The following is a 21,130-nucleotide window of genomic DNA, read 5'->3' on the forward strand; positions in this document are numbered from 1 at the left end:
AAATTTCCCAAAATGAAAATCAGTACATAGAACATTTCTAAAACAAATCATACAGAAATACAGAAACTAGCATCAAAAAAAAACCCAAAAAACTGCAGCAATAAAGCCAAAAAGCAAAACAAAGAAAGGTTGAGTTTAAAGAACATCAACTGAATTTACTTTAAAGGATTTCTCCTATAGTCTCCTTCCAGTGTGTCTTAGTACCAAAAGAAATGTTAATATTCTTATAACAGTCTCATACCTTAAAATTGTAATACTCACATTTTGAAGAAGCTGCTCAAACCAATCATACCCTGTATCCCTACAAGCTGCCACCTAAAAGCAGTAGTGAAAATAAACCAATTAAAAGAGGAACCCGAAGAACTTCAATAACAGCGTACATATATTTTACTACGCTATGTAAACTGTATGTGATGAGGTTTTGGTAGCAAGGTGGCCATAGGGGAAACTACCAAAAGCAGAGCCCAGAAGCTCTGCTGACAGATCACAGGCAGCTTCAACTGCTCCAAATGGGATCTGCCACAGACAGGAACTGAAGCAATAATATTGGTTGTACCTTATTTAAAGGCAAAAAACTGCTACAGAGCAGCAGCGACTGAGGGAAAAAATGTAAAAAAATTTTCTGAGTGAGAAAATATAGATAGAAGCAGCCCTTCAGGAGCTAAGGTCAGTATAGAATAAGGGCAGGAGATGCTCCAAGCGTGGAGCTGAATTTCTCTGCAGCCCTGGAGAGGCCCAAGGTGGAGCAGCCTGTTCCCTGCAGCCCATGGGCACCACACACAGCAGATTTGCACATGCAGCCATGGAGGAAACCATGGTGCAGCAGTGGATGAGGCCTGAAGGAGGCTGCAGCCCATGGAGAGCCCCCACAGGAGCAGTCTTAGGATAGGAGATGCAGCCCATTGGGAGCAGCCGTTGGTGGGGCAGGTAGACTAGGAGTGCTGCCATCTGTGGGGAAAAGTACTGGAGCACCGAGCTCCTGAAGGGTGAACCCCATAATAGAGAACTGTGTTGGGACAGCACTCATAGAGCTGCCACCTTGCAGAAGTCCACAAGGATCAGTTCAGGGAGGATGGCATTCCATGGGATCTCACACAGAAGAGGGGCACAGTGACTATGGAGAATTGGTAGAGAAGAAGAACTATGGGCTGCCATTCCCTGTTCCCTTGTTTCCTTCAAGGGGAGGATGCAGTTGAGAGTGGAGGGGGGGGAAGGTGTTTTCAGTATGCTTTTAATCCTCACTGCTCTGGTCTGCTAGGAACAAGCAATAAATTGCTCTGATCTCCCTATGCTGAGTTTTCGCCCATGCTGAACCATCTCGCTGTCCTTATCGTGACACTTGAGCTCTCTTCCATTGTATTTTTCTCCTCCTCTTCCTTTGAGGTGGGGGAATCTGAGAATAGCTGTGGTGGATTTCAGCTGTCTGTCAGGGTGAAACTATGCACGGAGTGCAATGCTTTTGTATCTTCAGAGATTAGAAGTAATTTTATGCATTTGAAAATAGTTCTTATAATTTAAGCAGTTTCAGAATATATTACTGGCCATTGCAAATTTTGGTTTTGTAGAACATCTTGTACAAATCAAAGCTTGACATATCAAAAATGAAGTTGTATACATATACATTTTTTTATAAATAAGCCAATCCTTAATCCTCATCATGCATTAACATCATCATGCAGGTGCTCTGAAGTATAATTATCAGGAGAACTCAGTTAAGATGAAGTAAAAACCACCTGACAAGCCAATTTCATACTTTTTTGTTTCTAAAAGACTACAGATAATGCTTCTAATACACAAAAAACGTAATCAAGCTTTGCATACAATTTAATTCAAATTTATACAGCATACCACATCAGTGATGTTCAGTATTTTCCTAGTCATTGCTTCTTTATCATGGTGTGGAGTTGGAGTAAACCACAGCTTCTGGAATGTCTCATTTACTAATTTCTGAAAGGAAAAAAAAAACAAAAACAAGTCTATCTTGGTATGTAACTATTCTATCCTATTAGGCTTGCCCATGACACATGTGATTTCATAAGAAATTACTCAAAATAAATAAGACAATTGTAGAGTCTGAGGCAGACTCTTACCTCCTGGGAGTTACAATGGCTTCTAAACAAGGAAAAGTGCCAACTGATTGCTGAGAATTAATGCTACATTCTGTACATACGATTACAAATTTTCTTCATTCATTTGCATTTTTTGGGAAAAGAACTGAAAACAAGATTATGATTTCTACAGCAGAATTAGCACAGTGAAAGATTACTTTGGAGTTTCCAGAACAGTTGGGTAAGGTGGAGTAGAGAGACAACCCAAGTCAAATTTAGGAAGCAGGTTCTCTTCCAGTGTTTTTGATAGTGGAAAAGGTGGATTAGAATGGAAGTGAGATAAAATTATTCTTGCATTGCTTATACAGTTGTAAAATCTCTCCTGATCCACAGAGACATAAAAATATGTTGCACAGACACAGCCACACTTTTCTGAGGTTGTTGAAAAGCAGCAGACAGAATAAGGTCATCCTTCTTTTGTTGCAGAATCTTGGATTCAGCCTCCAGTACCTTGGATCCTACATCTTGATTAACAGTCTCTTCTGAATGCCACTCGACATTAATGAGTCTCAAGTGGTAAAAATACTTGTCATGACTGTAAAATTGAAGTTTTCTAATCCTACTGTATTTTTATGCAAAACTACTACAGGTGTATTCTTAATTACCCAGTTATTTTGAAAATTCTGTTGCCAAGTTAAACAAACACATCAGTGTCAAGTTTGTGATTTATCATTTAATCTTAGTTTTCTGCCCTTCAGCATATACAATGCAGGAAGAGTAGAATGTGATCATATAAATCACATTTCAGGTTAAATAACAGATTTATTAAATGTTTAGAATAAATGCAAGATAAGCACATGCAAATATCTCAAAATGATTTATAAGCAGAACTTCCACATCTGGCATATTCTGATGTGAAGTAATTAATTTTGTCCTGAGCTTATTTTCTTTGCAGAAAGGATTTTTATATGTCAATTTCACTTGTTAGTAGCTCCCAAAAACCAGTTACAAGTACTAGGTACAATATTTACAAACAAAGCAATCTTTAGAAAACAATGTTCATTTTGAGGATTATGCATTTATTCTACCTTAATGCCTTCTTCATCATTGACTCTCCGAATCATTTTCACACACATCTCTGTAATTTTGGGAAATGTTGGTTGTTCAATGCAGATATCCCTAAGTATCTTTATGACTCTTTTTCTGACACTGATACCAGTATCCTGTGAGGAGAAAAGCATTACTCTTGAAAACAAACCAGACAAATGAATTAATTTATGAGATAAATTAACAAATATTTGAACATTAAATAATTTGGAAAATGTATTTAGGAAAAGCAGCTAAAATATTTTAGAGTGTACTTATGTGAAAGGTCAGCATAAACTTCTACTACCAATTCTGAAGGGCTGGCTGACCGCTCAGTATGCTGAAATGCTTCCTCCACTTACACACTCTGCTTTAAGAGCTCACAATGTTGCAAACACATAATTTCATTTCCATGGCTTGCAAGATAGATAGATAGATGCAGTGATGCTTTAACTATATTACTGGAAGACACAAGATGTTCTCATGCTTATAAGCATAAAGTCCCTCACAAACATTTCATGCCATATCTACAGCAAATGAGTTGTACTTGACTAAAAACTTGCCTGACATGGATACTAAAAGCTAATGTTGTCTCACAGTTAAGTTAACATTCTATTTTATTTGAACATCTAGACAGAAGAAAGCAGTTTGTATAAAAACTAAAATGACACCTTTCAAAAAACACAGTACAGAAAAATAAACCAGTTTTTCTTCCCTTTTTTTAAAAAAAAATTTAATTACAAATGTCAACTTTAGATTACTGTGCTGTAGATCTTTTTTCACTGTCCCCCAAATGGCTTGCAGTGATCCACATCTCAGACTTCAGAGATATGGAATAATTCCTCATTATACCTAGCTTGTTCCTCATCAGTGGAATCAAAAGAAACATAGATCCTGGTTCTGCTGCAGTACAGCTTTCTGCACATATTACATTTTCTGATGTAAAAACGCCTCACCAGAAACAAGAATGCATTTCACAAGGTTGGAAGTACCAGGATGATGCTACCCATTTAAAACAATAAAATATAATTTACTTTTTTGGGATCAAAATTCTAAATTATTAAACATACAAACTCTGCTGAAAACAAGTTTCCCAATGTCATTTAATCACAAATATCAAAAGTCACCATACCAATATTCTTTCAATCAGCATGTCATAATACTGCTCAGCAAGCTGAGGACGACAGAGCACAAATCGGCCAAGCAGCTCCACAGCTGCTTCCCGTACACTAGTGGAGTTATCCATTAACCGTCCATGAACACCCCGCTGCATATCAGGCTAAGAACAACAGATAAAAGAAATACAAAATAAGAAATACGGATTTCTTTTAGGTGTGACAGATTTTATGCATATGCATAATGGATATTTTATTTTTACCCTGGCTAGAATACTGGGATCTACAGCAACAACCTCAGACAAACACTTCATGGCTTTTGTTCGAACAGCAATCGCATTTTCACCAAGTACACGCAGAATCTAACAAGAGAATAAAAATAGTTTAAGTTGCTTTAGGAAGGTAGTAAACAATGCTTAACAAAGGCAAAAATGAAGAAGAGTAACATGCAAACTATTTACTTAAAACAAGAATATCTGTCTACCAAAAATTGAATATATCTTCTCACAGGTGCATGTAAATGATGTTCCAAGGCATGAATTTTCGCCAGTGTCTGCTGAAACTAGTCCAAATAGGACAAGGGCAATATGTTTATTCTACATCCCTTCACTTTAAACTCTACTTTTGCCATTAATAAGCAGCTTTCACCATTTTCTTTAAAAACAGGAAAACTAGATTTAGACAATGTAACTACAGTTGTCTCCGTATGCAAATCAACATAAAGTAGTGCAACCTAAGCCATTACTGAAGTTCAAGTATGTCACCATTACAACATGTTATTCCTCTTCTCTCAGAAAAAGGAAAGAAATCACCCTGGTCAGACAACTTCCAAAGTATAACATGCCCATGTGCAAATAAATGACCAAATTGGCTTATATTTTCAAATCATATTATGATACATTTCATGAGTGTGCATTACCAAATGAAAATGCATCTGACAGAAACTTTTACATTTCCACTGTGTATATTTAATATAATGATTTTGTTGTATTCATACACAAAATAACATATGCTCAGTATGACATATAACAAGCATGAAAGAAAAAGAAGCGCTTATGTCATCATTACAGAATGTGAAAGCATGTGATCAAGCTACGATAACTACCTGTACTCAAGAATGAATAGGTATTACTCCACACTACTCTAAAATTGTTCGGCATCAGAAAGAAGCTATGTTTCAATGTACTAAGACTTCTGGCACAGTTTACCTGTGTTAAATAAATATCGAAGCTCTGGGCAAACGGCCTCATAGAGGCCAAGTAGCGAACAATCAAACATGCATCCTCATAGTCCACAGTATCAGAATAAATCCTGCAACAAATTAAATGTGATAATTAGGATATGCTTATTAAAAAATAACTTAAAACATCAAATGCATAAGATTTATGCACATAAAGGTTAATGAAGAAATCAGCAGTACTGAAACATACTTTAATGTACTGAACTGAGATGGAGCAGTTTTAATGATACTGCGAAGAAACTTCTTGCGACTTTCTGCTCTGTGCATGATTTGTCCTGTGGTCTCAACATCTTTTGCATGATGAGTTCCTTCAGATGAATCCTCATCCTTCTGAGATTTAATTGCCTTCTCTGTCTCCATAGTCGTATCCCGAAACCACTGAGCTATATAAAACTTCCGAGAAAACTGGATAGATAGAGAACACATAGAAATAAAAACAACAGATGTAGAAGAAGGAAATTAAAGATTCATAATAAGACTGAGTGAGTCTGATGCATCAACTATGTTTTGGAAAACACAATCAACAACAGACGTCAGGGTAACAATTGAATTGAAGCACTAATAGGCATGACTAATATGCATACCTCTGGACAGGTATACCCTTCTTGGACAGGTGTACCCTTCTTTGGGTAAGAAACTGGCTACAGGGCTGTGCCCAATGGGTAGTGGTTAATGGAGTGAAGTCTAGCTGGTGACTCATTTCAAGTGGTGTCCCCCAGGGGTCAGTACTGGGGCCCACCTTGTTTAATATCTTTATTGATGACCTAGATGAGGGGATTGAGTGTATCCTCAGTAAGTTTGCTGATGACACCAAGTTCGGAGGTAGTGTTGATCTGCCTGAGGGTAGGGAGGCCCATCAGAGGGATCTAGATCTGGATCTCTGTGCTGAGGCGAATGGGATGAGGTTCAACAAGGCCAAGTGTTGGGTCCTGCACTTTGGCCACAACAACCCCTGCAGCGTTACAGGCTTGGGGATGAGTGGCTGGATGAGTGTGAAGAAGAGAAGGACCTGGGGGTGTTGGTTGATGCTCGGCTGAACATGAGCCGACAGTGTGCCCAGGTGGCCAAGAGGCCCAACGGCATCCTGGCCTGCATTAGAAATAGTGTGGCCAGCAGGAGCAGGGAGGTGATCATCCCTCTGTACTCAGCACTGGTGAGGCCGCACCTCGAGTATTGTGTTCAGTTTTGGGCTCCTCACTACAAGAAAGACATTGAGGCCTTGGAATGTGTCCAGAGAAGGGTAATGAAACTGGTGAGGGGTCTGGAGCACAAGTCTTATGAGGAGCAGCTGAGGGAGCTGGGATTGTTCATTCTGGAGAAGAGGAGGCTCAGGGGAGACCTCACTGCATTCTAAAACTTCCTAAAGGGAGGTTGTGGTGAGGAGGGACTTGGCCTCATCTCCCAGGCAATGAGCAGGACATGGGAAAATGGCCGCAAGTTGTACCAGAGGAGGTTTAGGTTGGACATAAGGAAGAACTTTTTCTCTCAGAGAGTGGTCAGGCACTGCAATGGCTGCCCAGAGAGGTGGTGGAGTCGCCGTCCCTGGCAGTGTTCAAAAGGCATGGATGAGGAGCTGCAAGATATGGTTTAGTTTGTAGTAGCATGGTAATGGGAGGACGGTTGGACTAGGTGATCTTGCAGGTCGTTTCCAACCTTGTGATTCTGATTCTATGATTCTATGATTCTATGATTGAAAGTCATAAGTCATTCAATAGATATTTAATTGAAATTATTTTTATATATACTCAACATCAGAAAACTGAAATTTACCACTAATGATGCATCAGTTTCAGTGTTCTCATCCAGATAATCCAATAAAGCCTTTTGTAGTTGTTGAATATCATCTTCTCCTCCTGAGGCCTGTCAGAAGAAAAAGTCAGCTATGAAACAGAGTATCAACTCAGAGGTAATAATTATCTGACAATTTACACATTCATCAATAAAATACAGTGAGGTTCATTGTTTTGATAATTGCGAAACATTAACAGCTTTTTAAGGAATTACCTGTAAACTGCATCCAAACTAAATCAAACTTAGTGAAGTCAAAGTCTAAAAGGGATTGAAAGAAGCATAGGACTGTTCTTAAAACAGATTGATTGATCCAATTAAATCTCATTTTGTAATCACATGTTAAGACTCCATCTCAGTGAGAAAAAAAAACACAACTGAAATAATACAGAGTAGATTGGCAAGAGTTTTAACCTTTAAACATCATCACCAACAATAAAACACAGAAACAGCACAGTGACATCTCAGGTGAACAAGGCATTAAGGGCAAAAAGTCAAATAAAAAGAAACATGAAAACACAGATAATAATAAAAAACCAATATCAAAAGCCTGCAACAAGTCATACTCAAAAATGATAATAAAACTCTAAATAGAATAATTTCTTACACTTCTTTAGTTAGAAAACATTTTTTCTTCTTCAGCAATAAATCTCACAACTAAAAGCATCTTAAATTCAGCATGAAAAGCAGAGATTGAGAATTTTGTCATAACTGCAATACACAATATAGCATGCAAACATCAGCAAGTGGGAAAAGGCACAGTTACAAGTTCACAAGATCAACGCATAAGGAAATAAGCTAATGAAAAGCATCAACAAGTGTCATCAAACATGTCAAACTGATACATTTCAAAGAAAAGTATCTATTTAAAAACATCAAAAGAGAATAGATTTTCCCAAAGATCTGATTATATGACTGATGAGTCCAAACCACAGTAAACAGTCATAAGCATTCATCAATCATTGTGGAATATCTTGAAAGACTGAGGGAGAGCTGGGTCTCTCTAGCTTGGAGATGAAGGGACTGAAGGGTGACCTCATTGATGTTTACAAATATGTAATGGGGAGTGTCAGGAGGATGGAGCCAGACTCTTCTCAGTGACATCCAATGATAGGACAAGGGGCAGTGGGTGCAAGCTGGAACACAGGAGGTTCCACATCAATATGAGAAAAAACTTCTTCCATAGTAAGGTAAGAGAACACCAGAACAAATTGCTCAGAGATGTTGTGGGGTCTCCTTCTCTGGAGACACTCAAAACCCAACTGGACACATTCCTGTGTGACCTGATCTAGGTGTTCCTGCTCCAGCAGGGGGATTGGACTACGTGATCTTTCAAGGCCCCTTCCAATCCCTGACATTCTGTGATAGTTTTAATGACTCTTAAGATAGAATTCAGCTGCTACTGTAGCTCCATTATTTACTCTTTATTGCTACAATTCTGTAAATAACAGTCAATAGGGAGCTGATACAAGAAAGACACAAGAACTAAAAAAATTTGATTCTTATAAAGCAAACAGATTTTGTTCAGATTCCTGAACAATAATGAAAGCTGATTCTCCATATGCCAGTTTTTTTATGAACTTTTTCTTTTCAGTTTTCTCTTTACTACTGTTATGTTAAACAAATCTTCATGGATTTCAAACATTTGAATAGATACACAGCAATCCAGTCCAGTCCACCTGGCATGGGACTTTTCACATACCTGTTTGAGGATTCTAGCTATAGATCCTTGATCCATTTTGCTAGTGACTGCATCTTTCCTCAGTCTTGCAGCTACAGTTCCAAGATAGTCAAGTGATGCAACTCTTAAAGCCATTTCTGTTGATTTATTACTGAACTGGTGAACCTAAGAAAAGCAGATTTAATAATAATTTATGACACTGTGATTCTTCTCAGTATTCTGTGTGACCTCATTAAGAATTATACCTAACTTGCATACTCAATTATGTCAATTACTATCACACCACAGATACGCAACTCATTTTGTATTAATTTCTCCCTTTATTGTCTCTATCTAAAAATAATAACTGTTCGAATTTTTTAAATGTTATACTTTCATAAAATAAACTAGATATCCAACAGAGCAGATATCCTTTTCAATAGCATCTTAACCACCACAATACATCTTCATTATTCACACAAGTATAGTGAAAGTTACACTGTACTAGGAATGGGACCATAACATGTTTTTCAAAAAAAACCAGTTAAATCAGTTGCTAGCACAGGTGACAGAAGCAGTCAACAGATGCAGCTAGTTACAGAGCAGTTTTGGGCTTTTCTTTGGGAAACCTCAGGATTATCAACAAAAGGCTGACAGAAGGTAGCCAGCAGCTTTGTGAAGGAATGATGGACAGGATTACTGAACAAAAAGTATGGAGTGATGTGAAAAGAAAGGATCATAAAAATCAACCAAATGAGTAATAAGTGGGGCCACCTCCAACATATGCAGGCTAGCAAGGAAATGCCATACAAGGCAGCACTATAAAAAAATTTCCCAAACACCTTCTAAGAATATAACATGCTGAGGAACTCTTTTTAAGTCTCTGTACACCAACGTAAGGGAATAAAGGAGTTAGAGACATGCACCATTTCAGAGCTATGATCTCACTGGCATCAGAAATACAAGGTAAGATGGCTTCCCTGACTGGAGCAATGGAAGGACATGGGATCTTTAGGATGGACAGGTAGACAACAGAAGGAAAAGGTTTTGCTTTCTTGTCAATGACCAGCTGGATGGAGTGCATGGAGCTCTGACTGCGGATGCACAAGGAACTTACTGACCATACAGGTTAGGATTAAAGGGAAGACAGAGTAATTAACACTACAGTTGGCTTATGCAACAAGCCACGTGACAAAGAAGAACAAGTGGATGAGGCCCTCTACAGACACAAAGGAGCATTCTTTTCATGATTATAAGCATTGTCCTCATGGGGGATTTTCAGCCACTCTGTTGACCAACAGGACAACATCGCAGGATCACCTTCTCCAAGTTCAGAAATGATGCATCCAAACAAAGAGGATGCCAGGAGTCCTGCATGGAAGAACAAAAATTGCTCCTGACCAAAATCAAGCACAAAACTGAAATCTATAGAGGGTGGAAGTAAGGACAGGTAATATGGCAGGAGTATAGATACACTGAACAGCCGCAGAGAGAGTTAGAGTTGAATCTGGCTAAGGACATAAACAACAAGTAACTCAATGACAAAAGGAAGACTAGGGAAACTGTAGGCCCTCTGCTGAAGGAAACAGAAGACCTGCTTACCCAGGACAGCAAAAAAGCTGTGGTATGCAATGCCTTATTCAATGCCTTCAATATTTACACGTGAGAACGATCTTCAGATCCCCTGGACCCAGAGACCAGGGTGAAAAGCTCAAGTAAGATGTATTTCTGGTGATAGACAATCATGTGAGGGAATGCTTGAGCAAACTGGACAAATCCCTGAGCCCTGATGGGATGCATGTGAGGGGGCTGGCAGATACAATCACAAGAGCACTCTCAATAATCTTAATAATCTTATGGCAACTAGGAGAGGTGCCCAAAGACTGGCAGAATGGTTTGAGTTGGCGGTCACCTAAGATATCACCTTGTTCCAAAACCCCTGCTTTGGCAGGGTTGCTGCACACTAGATCAGGTTGTGCAGAGCCCCACCTAACCGGGCCTTGATCACCTCCAGGGTTGGGGGCACCCACAGCTTCTCTGTTCTGTTGCCTCAGGGTAAATAGAGATGATCCAGGAAATGACAGGCCAGTCAGCCTCACTAGGATTCATAGGAAGTGATGGAAGAGATAATTCCTGAAACTGTTTCCAGGCACATGAAGGAGAAGACAATCATCAGGAGTACTCACCATGGATTCACCAAAAGGAAATAACACTTCATTGACCTGAAAAACTTCTATAAAGAAATGAGCTGCCCAGTGGATGATGAGGGAGGACAAGATATTGTCTGCCCGGACTTACAATGACAAAGTCTTTTACACTCCCCCCCATGAGATTCTTATAGAGAAGCTGTTGAAGTGTGCGCTGGATGAACAGTGACACAGAGACACAGAGAAAACTGGGACTACTCAACATGGAGGAGGTTCACAGGCATCACACTGATGTCCATAAATACACGAAGGGATGGTGCAAAGAACACAGAATCAGACTCCCTTCAATGCTGTCTTGTGCCAGGACAAGAGGCAGTGGGCACAAACTGGAAAATGAGGTTTCTTCTGAACAACAGGAAGTGCTTCTGTACTATGTGGACAATGAAGTACTGGCACAGGTTGTCCAGAGAGGCTGTGGAGTCTCCACTCCTGGAAATCTTTGAAAGCCGTTTGGATATGGTACTGAGTACAGTGCTCTGGTTGCCCCTGCTTGAGCTGGGTTATTATAGCCGATGTCTTCTAGAGATACTTCAACACCAATTATTCACTGAAATTACCATGTTAATTAATCATAAAACCAAAGAAGATCTTTTTAGAAACACGATAGCAAAAATATATGCGTTCCCCAAAATTTCATGTTCCGCAAGCAAATATACTGTTATTGGTATAAGAATTATCTACTTCATTAACAGTTTTCATGATCCACGCTAAACAAAAAATCAGCATGTTTAAAGTGAATACCTACAGCCATAAGTCTGATTTTACTCAAAATGAATATCTGCACTATCATCTAGATGTTATAGAGTGTCTTTTTTAATGTGTAAAAAGTCATGGAATAGTAGAAGTGGACTTCGAGTACTGCATTTGGTTTTGGCCCCTCACTACAGGGAAGACACTGAGGCACTGGAATGTGTTCATAGAGTGGCAGTGAAGCTGGTGAGAGGTCTGGAGCACTTACGAGTCTTACAAGGTGCAGCTGAGGGAGCTGAAATTGTTTAAACTGGAGAAGAAGAGGCTCAGGGGTGGGAGTCAGCCTCAAGTTGTACCAGGGGCGGTTGAGTTTGGACATTAGGAAATGCTTCTTCTCCAAGAAAGTGGTCAGGCACTGGAGTGGGCTCCCCAGAAAGGTGGTGGAGTCACTGTGCCTGGAAGTGTTCAAGAAATGTTCAAATATACTGAGGGATGTGGTTTACTGGGAAGTATCGGTCATAGGTAGAAAGTTGGACTGGATGATCTTGGAGGTCTTTTCCAACCTTGGTAATTCTATGATTCCATGACTCTTCCCAAGTTGTGTATCAATGATTTTCTGACCTAAATTTTATTATCTATAGCAACAAAAGAAAATCCTTGTATGTTGCGTATACATCAACTATCAGAAAGCATTCCTGTAAATAACTGGAGCTGAAGTAAATACGTCCTGTATTTACATATCATAGTCAAAAGCAACTTACCAATAATCTTCCTAGTAAGCTAAGCAGCAACTCTGCAGCTGGCCATTCTGGTTTATTGACAGTGGAAAGAAGATCTTGAATGAAGTTCTCAAATAGAGGCCTGTAATCTTCTTCTCCTTGTTTACTACCACATCTTTTTAAAAGAAAATGCATTATGTAACCAAATTTTAGAATCATCTTAGCTTTTCTCCTGATGTAAACATGAGTAATCTTATCATTAACTGGAAAAAGGAGTTTAATATGATTCTAAAAGGTAAAAAAAACCCACTGGAATATTAGCAGAATTATGGAATAATTTTAGAAGTCAAGGATAAGTAAGAAGAAGCTGCCCAGAGAAGTTTCAATCCTCCTCCTTTGGAGGTTTTCAAAACCTGCCTGGATGCTTTCCTGTCAACCTACTCTAGAGAAAATCCCTTAGGGGGTGATTGGACTGGATGATCTCCAATGATCTACTTCAAAACTTACAATTCTCAGATTCTGTAAGTAAAAAAGATTTTAATTTTTCTACATCTGCTTTCATCACTTGTATTTTTTCACTTTTGTGCTTCAGATGAGTAACGGAATGCTGATAGAGATCCTACATAAAATATCTGACAGATTCTTAAACATATTAAGAATTTCTGTGCTATAGGAAGTGTTGTTTAGAGAAGAAAATTTTTAAGGACTTATAAAGCACATTGTTGTAACTTCACTAGTAGGAATTTAGTGTTGCTAAGTAATTAGGTTTATCTCAAGGTGCAAGATTTCATTCAGAGCTGGTTTCATCAATATACTAAATAATGTAACAGTACTTACTTCTTAAGAAAAATAGAAAGGAAATTTTGTGCTGTTCTCATGGCTGTTTCATATGAGTTAGTAATAAGCACATCTTGATCCACCTAAAAATAAGAAGACTTATTAATCTAGGACTTTAGCATAGGCAGAAATATTAACATTATTCTCAGGTCAGATCTTTCATCTATCAAATTATTACTGCAGACAAAATTACATTCCCTAGTTACTGGACCACCATCACAGAATATAATATCCATAAATACACAATTATTCCTGCACCAAATAAAATTATGAAGTTTTTTGAAAATAACTTCCTTACTTTTTTGTTCAATTCCTCATCCGAATTAGAATCTTTTTCTGCTGATGGTAAGTGCACAACACATTGAATGAGTTGTAGAACTAGTGCTGTTACCATCTGAATATACATAGGCTCTCCATCTGTGTCACTGCTATTCAACCTGTTAATACGACAAACAAAGCATTAACACTAAAATAAAACAAAACTATTATTTTTTGTTCATAAACAATTTTAAGATTTCTAAAATTTTTCCCCACCATTCCAAATCTGTATACTATAAATTAAACTAGTCACTTGCTTCTGTCTTAAGAAGTGAAAGATTGAGTCTAGCACTGTTCTCAAGTAGGAGAGATAAGCTGAAACAGCACAAATGACTATCAGAATATCTGTGAAGCTCAGTAACTAAAAGTCTGCAGAATTTGAAATGTATGAAATCAAACACCTACCATTCTACTTTTTAATAGGCTTACTGTGTATAATAAACAAGAATATCAATTTCCAATAAAGTATTAAAAAAAAAACCACATCAGACTGTAGCTCTAATTCGCTACTTCTGTATTATTTAATATAAATAGAATGTGCAGGAGAAAATAGTGACTATGGGCTGGATTGACTTCTACAAGAGTTATAATCATGGTACTTACTCCCAGGTAGCATAACAAACTGTAGAATTAAAAATTCAGTGGTGTCTTTATGTTTGTATGACCAACGTGAATACAATCCACCTCACATTTCTCCCCTTCTAAGTGATTTAACCTGACAAATGTTACACTGTTCATCTACCCATACATCAACACTTTTAAGCAATATGAAATGGTCATACTCTGATATCATTCTTTCCAAATTATCAAAATAATAACTGAGCCCAAAACAAACTGCAGTTATTCTTTGTTATTTATGAGTACATATGGAGAAAAGATTTTTTCATACGAAATTTTCGTAAGCTGCTCCCTTCATGACTTTAAGAACAGATAGGAAATGCCCTTTAATGGATCCTGCTAAAGTTCTACAGATAGCATAGTCACTTGAGATGATGACTTCCTTCTGGCAAGGACCCCAGTTGAACAAGCTATCAACCAATTATGGTCCCATTCTTACTGAGCATTTAATAGATGTCTTTGATGACTATAACAAAAACAACATGAATACTAGGCGTAAGCACTGACTCACATTTGAGTGACTCAAATGAACTTCAAAGTTTCACTGCATTTGATTTTCCTGACCCTGCCAATCTACCCTGGATGAGCCAACCTATTTCATGGACAACTTGTCTCCAGAGGAAAGATGTATGCAAGCAAGATAGATAGGCAATACGTTATTTTTCTAATTATTGGTCTGATAGGCAAGCAAGAAAGATGGATGGCAATCCAAACAGCAAATATTTTAGAATGGTTTAAAGTATCCATCAATTTAAACTGAAATTCTGTTCAGATTGAACGTGAACATATTATTTAGAAGATACACAGTAGAAGTGAGCTGAGCAATTCCTAAATGAAAACTCACTCAAAGCTGTATCAGTTTGAAATCCTGCTCTGAGTATGACCTTGAAAAAGTTCACCCAACATTCTCCTGTTAAGTTCTAGCAATTAAGAAATTAAATACCTCCATATAAATAGAATCAAATATTTTTGAATCAAAATCCCCCTTGAATGCACACCAATATTGCACTTGTTTACATTCTTAGTGAGAAGACTAATAAATATTTCAATTATTTCAGTATCCAAGCATAAATACAGTGGCACAAGAAACAACGACTATTACATGATGGATTAGTCAGAAAACTCTGCTCTCTATGTAGAGATTTTGAAATATCAATATCTAAGAAACTGTAGCTTGTTAAGTTCCAGATTTTTAAAGACATGTTTATGCTGAAGTGTAAAATCATACATATACAAAACTGTAAATGTTTCCATGTCAGAAATTACCTGAAGTTTCTCAAACTCCTCTTGCTAGTTGGTAGTCTTGCAAGGGAAGTGAAAATTTCTTCTAGTATTAGTTGTCTATGTTTTTCATATCTGGAGAAGACCTATTTAACAGTTACACCACTGTTAGAATATTACTGTTACATAAAATATGTAGTAATGTCCATTTGAAATGAATCTGAATGCATACCATGCTTTTAAGGCATTTCTTTATCTTTTCAAACCAAGCATGTCTTTGTAAAATATTACATCTTTTTCAAATGAAGATTTTTAAAATCATCTAAAAACATGAATATCTAATAACTGCTCTTCTAAGTACCATATGCTTTAAAGATTTTTGCTAACAGTAGAAAGGCACTGTGTAGGAAAGTAAGACAGTGTAATAAAAAGTTTTCAGATCCCAGCATACAACAGAAGTTGAACACATACACAATTTTAGAACATATTTGACAAACCAGTTTTACTTTGTATCTCAGTTTTTAGTATTTGCCCAATATTAGATATTATTTCTATTTATGGTCAAGATTACTGAGTTTGCTCTCCTTTTGTTCATTCAAAATTCCATTTAAAAATTCTGGTGAATGTGATCCTTACAAAGATAAGATACTCCTACTTGAACATACATATATACATAACATACATACTGCATTTTTTCTGAAACAATATTTGATTTGTTCTAAGAATTTTTCATGTGTCCATCCCTTCCAAGGAATATGAACTTAAAAAAGTATCCTGTTCTCTAGCTTATCTCACTTCACAAATTCAAACCTTAACAAAAGAAATGAGACATACCATATTGCTAAGGTTTCTTAGCAAGAGAGGACAAGAAAGACATCGGGGTTTGTGTTCACACTTTTAACCATTTAACAACTTAAGAAAGTTCTTTGCTGAAGTAGGAAACTTATTCTATAGGAAGAAGTAGCTACTCTACAAATAGCAGCAGCCCAGGTGAATTTAATACTGTTCCTAAATTGTAATACCAAACTCTAAAACTGTGAAAAAGTAAAATCAGTTTGAAGCTCTACTTCTATACCAGCAAAAATACAGATGATGTAAACATCCTAATAACTGCTAGATGTACAGGGACATGTAAGAACAAATAAAAAATTACTTACTGCAGTCACTAATTTGATGGCACATAGCTGTAGTTCACTGACATTTTCTACAAAGAAAGGCGTTATCCCCATAGATGATACCTATCAATGTAAATAAATTATTATAAGTGTATTTGGCTGGGAAACTGATCCACATGCAACTTTACAAGCAACTTATTCCTTCAGCAGATAAGGGATCCAACAGCAAATATTACTTTATAGTTGCAAAAAGAACACAATCACATTAAGCTTTTCGTATTTTTTTTTCAATAACAGCCAATAAAAATGTGAACATTAAATGTTCTTTTTCTGCAGAACAGAGCAAGAAGGTAACACACTACACAAAAGATTATTCAGTTTAATATAATCAATTAATTAAAATATTATTTCATATTTCATGTCATTTACATAGCTATACTTCACACTCTCTCTAAGCAAAGAAAAAACTAAAAAAAAACAAAACCCCCACAACAGACTCTTCTGATAAAGCTTACCTGAAGAATGGTTGTATCAGTAAGAAGTTGTATCTCTAGCAACTCTGACAAACTGCTGACAATATCACAAACTTTATTATATAACATCACTATAACTCTTTGCTTGTGGGTGGAACACTTGGCACGTTTTGCTTTTGAACTTAAAAGACCACCTAAAAAAAGCAGAAATATTTTCATTAATTTTCCAGTGTTTCACTTGTGTCAAATATTAGAAAGATGACTGTTTTCTCAAGAAAACAAAGTTGCCCAAACAGCTTGGTGAATGAAATCATTTGCAGAAGAAAGAATATTTAGCAGCAGCAGTTGGAATTTCAAATGACATTCGATTTTCATAATAGTTCTGAATTATGGTGCAAGATTTTTAAAACAGTTCTTGATGTTGGATCTCCATATCTGAGAATATGAATATAACAACAAACTGCTTTAATTTTTATGATTTAATTTTCATTAAATTAAATCATTCTATCAAGATTATGACTACAAAATGACTTATTCATCCACACAGAAACAATTTGCAAAAGACAAACTTTGGACTAATTTCTTTTGTCTAAGAAGTAATACTAACACTATAGCTATTGCAATAAACTTGAATAAATACAACTAAGTTATTTGGGGAACACAAAAAAATGTTATTTTACATTTCATCGTCATTAAAATAACACCATATTTTAATCCAGATGATGTATGCCATATGAAAGAACTACCAATAGAGCAGTTACATATAAAAATCTTCAGGGAACTGTATTACTGTAATCATCATACAGTAGATAGGAGAAAAAAAAAAAAAAAAAAAAGCAAGAATAATGTGAAAAGGCTTCTAAAAATCTTTCATCATACTAACCACCAAGAGGATCCACTCTATACACAGGGTCATACTGAGGATAGAGAGTGTTCTGCAAATGAAATTTTGTGTACTGAATAACTCTTTCTATTACATCCTCAATATAGACAGCTTTAGGCATATTTGGTGATGTCATAATATTGATAGCAGTAAGACAAGCATCTGCAGATTTTGTTACTCTCTCCATTATAAGATCTCTCCATAACCTCTCCTCATCTTCAGTGTCATTGTTCTGCAGTATACAAGAAAAACAGTTCAGAGAGAAGAAAAAGTTGAATTGCTATACAGTACTTGGTAAGGATAAAATTGCCATTTTAATATACTTTCATACAAGCACATTCCTCTGTGATACAAAAAAAACTGTCTTACAATCAACTACAATTTGTTTTACTAGCAACATGTTTTCAATCATACTTCTTCCTAAGTTAGAATTCTACAATAACCCACCATATTGTTCTGGCAAAATACAAAGAAGTTTTGTATTTTAGGGAAGCTCTATGAAGGAATACCGCATACTGTCTGCTTAAGACTGATGTGCCGTAAGCAAAAACGACTCAGTTTTGCTTCATGGTTACACACACAGCTTCCTGCTCTGACAAATCTGTTTTTTACCACTAGAGGGAACTGTCACACAGCAAGACTGTTCTGATTCACAGAAACTGGTGAGAATGAGACTTTCCTCAGAGATAGGCTCAACTGCTATCATGATCTTTTATCATGGGGTTCAGCTTCATCTCATCAAACACACCCATTTAGTTTTAGCACTGGGCACACAATTCCTGTATGTTGGTTTTTGTACAAACTGTAATACCAAACGATCAACAGGGTATTTACAAACTACAAGCATTACTGAAATAATGTTTATCACATTATCAATTGGAAAATCAGAGAGAATTTCTAATATACTATGCCTGCTACATACACAGCCATACAAACTACAGCTCTCTAACAGCAGTTCAACATTGGTTTTCCTTATTTTTACAAAGAAAAACTGTTGGCGAAACAACAGTTTCTAATCGTATCAGCTTTCTCCCTTTGAGGTAAGAAAATCTAGAAGTATTGCATTATGTATGTGTTACAAGTATTTAAAGAAAAGAACCACAAATGAGGAGATCCCTTTAAATTCCTCACATGGAATAGTTTTAAGCCACGTGTTGCATGAAGGAAGTTTTTTTTATTAAAAAAGATGGTCCCTTCCAGCTCTAGATGTTCTATGGTTCTGTGATTTAAAATACGTGCTTAGTTTTTAATGCTTAAGGGGAAATACATTCTAAATATTGCTGTACTTTCCTCCACTGTGTTAAGGAAGGTTTATGAACCACTAACAAAGACATTTCCACGATATATAATTACCACATATATAATTACCAGAAGCATTTCAGATAGAAACTTTGGTACTTTAAATTAAGTAAAAAGACAACTCAATTGCGCTCAACTCATCTATTTTTAATAGAACTACAATAAAACTACTAGTATTGAAAGAATATCATCAAATGAACTTTATTTCAAATCATAAAATTTGACAATCTGTTTATCACGAATATCTAAAATAAAAAATTCCATTCAAGCATTCAAACACACACATAAACAAATCCCAGGCATTTGAAGTTATCAAATAAACAGAACCCAAGTAAAGAAAATCTGGTGCTGAAGAGTGGTACGAAATGATGCAATTTGAAACTCACGTGGTTAAGTAACGTAGAAAGCTTTGATCCATCTTGAATATTCTTCTCCAAAATATTCAGGACCTTTACTATTTTGTCTGTTGAGAGCTGTAACAAGAAAGCAAATATATCAAGGAGCCGTGGTATGAGCCACATATTCTAGCTAACCATATACAGATTTATTAGAAGATCCAGACCTTGCAGAAATAAATTTCCTTGGTATTTGAGTGCCAATACATAGGAAATGTATTCTTACTAACTTTAATAACATTGAAAAATTAGCATGCTGAAAAACATAACACAAATTCTCTTACTGATATCTTACAGCATTAAATAAACTGTAGAACATACAGACAAAAAAACAGCAACTCCAGAAAAATCTCTTTTACTCATCCAGATAATACTGGTGATCCTTTCCAGAAGTAACAGAATTCTGATTTTACACATACATGCATGCACATGTGTATTAAAAAAAAAAAAGTAGGAGAGGTTAAGGGTGAGAAGTATGAAGTAGACAAAATGCTCAGGGTGAAAACATTCTACAGATGAAGATACGGAGGAATGAAGAAAAGGCAAAGAAGTATATCTGAGTCTTGGTTTAAGGAAGATCTTTCAGTGACTTGCACTTGTCACTTAACAGACACCTCGTAAACACAGAGGGTGATCAAGAGCATGCAGACTAAGAGCATAACATAAGACTGCCCAAAACCAAGAGTTTTACATTAGGAAAGCAAGAAAATTATTTCTAAAAGTGCTATACCAACACAACATCACAGAACATTCTTTGAAGGCAGGAAGAGTATAGTAAACAACCCAGCACAGGCAGTCTACAGAAACTGAATCTTGTCACCAGAGACATTAAATATTTTAAGTGTGAGAGGCTTTTCTGGAGACATAGGAAGAACTAGGTAATTCAGTATGATGGACATCTGCATATTCACAGTGTACCGACAGCTTATATTAGAAAGAGTGGATGTCCTATTTCACTGGGTTTGCTCAAAACTAGATGCAAGGAGCAGACAATAGATCAGTGTGCTTTTGTGAAAGTAAATTAATTTACATTTTCTGCTCAGGCATATGTGTTACATATTAGTACACAGTGCTTAGTTGTCACAGACACAAAAATACCTCAGCATCAGAGAAACTAGCAGTTGACATGCGGTAACTATTTAAGTACTTCAGTTAAGTTCAGTGTAAGCATTACTGTTCGCAGTAAGTCACATGCTCTAATGAAGGGATTGAAATGTCATCACAGTGAACACATTTTTTGCAGGTGTGATGAAACTGAATGATCAGAAAGAGATAAAGACTATGAAGATGTACCTTGTCCATGATACCCATTGCCTTGATTTTTGCAGATTCACTCCCCAACTCATTAAGCTGATGTTTTCCCAGAAGCAATTCCTGTGGAATCTCATCATCATCACCTTGGGAAAAAAAAAAAGAAA

The 21,130-nt window shown here is 36.6% G+C and overlaps 1 protein-coding gene across 1 annotated transcript in view; it reads right to left on the bottom strand.

The window, feature by feature from the left end:
• Window positions 1–21,130, bottom strand: part of NIPBL (NIPBL cohesin loading factor) — a 94,745-nt gene that overhangs the window by 15,590 nt on the left and 58,025 nt on the right. The window contains exons 14-31 of the mRNA XM_042826004.1: window positions 21,006–21,109; window positions 19,704–19,790; window positions 18,019–18,250; window positions 17,178–17,329; window positions 16,705–16,785; window positions 15,593–15,693; window positions 13,689–13,827; window positions 13,391–13,473; window positions 12,596–12,728; window positions 8,980–9,123; window positions 7,260–7,349; window positions 5,680–5,894; window positions 5,458–5,560; window positions 4,513–4,611; window positions 4,267–4,413; window positions 3,137–3,271; window positions 1,849–1,947; window positions 262–315 (exon numbers count right to left, since the gene is read on the bottom strand). Of these exons, the coding sequence (XP_042681938.1) occupies window positions 262–315; window positions 1,849–1,947; window positions 3,137–3,271; window positions 4,267–4,413; window positions 4,513–4,611; window positions 5,458–5,560; window positions 5,680–5,894; window positions 7,260–7,349; window positions 8,980–9,123; window positions 12,596–12,728; window positions 13,391–13,473; window positions 13,689–13,827; window positions 15,593–15,693; window positions 16,705–16,785; window positions 17,178–17,329; window positions 18,019–18,250; window positions 19,704–19,790; window positions 21,006–21,109 (2,198 nt within the window). The remainder of the gene's footprint in view (window positions 1–261; window positions 316–1,848; window positions 1,948–3,136; window positions 3,272–4,266; window positions 4,414–4,512; window positions 4,612–5,457; window positions 5,561–5,679; window positions 5,895–7,259; window positions 7,350–8,979; window positions 9,124–12,595; window positions 12,729–13,390; window positions 13,474–13,688; window positions 13,828–15,592; window positions 15,694–16,704; window positions 16,786–17,177; window positions 17,330–18,018; window positions 18,251–19,703; window positions 19,791–21,005; window positions 21,110–21,130) is intronic.

The sequence above is a fragment of the Centrocercus urophasianus genome, unplaced genomic scaffold (assembly GCF_019232065.1).
Source record: "Centrocercus urophasianus isolate 14NV4802_14NV808 unplaced genomic scaffold, USGS_Curo_1.0 seq_25, whole genome shotgun sequence".
Lineage (NCBI taxonomy): Eukaryota > Metazoa > Chordata > Aves > Galliformes > Phasianidae > Centrocercus > Centrocercus urophasianus.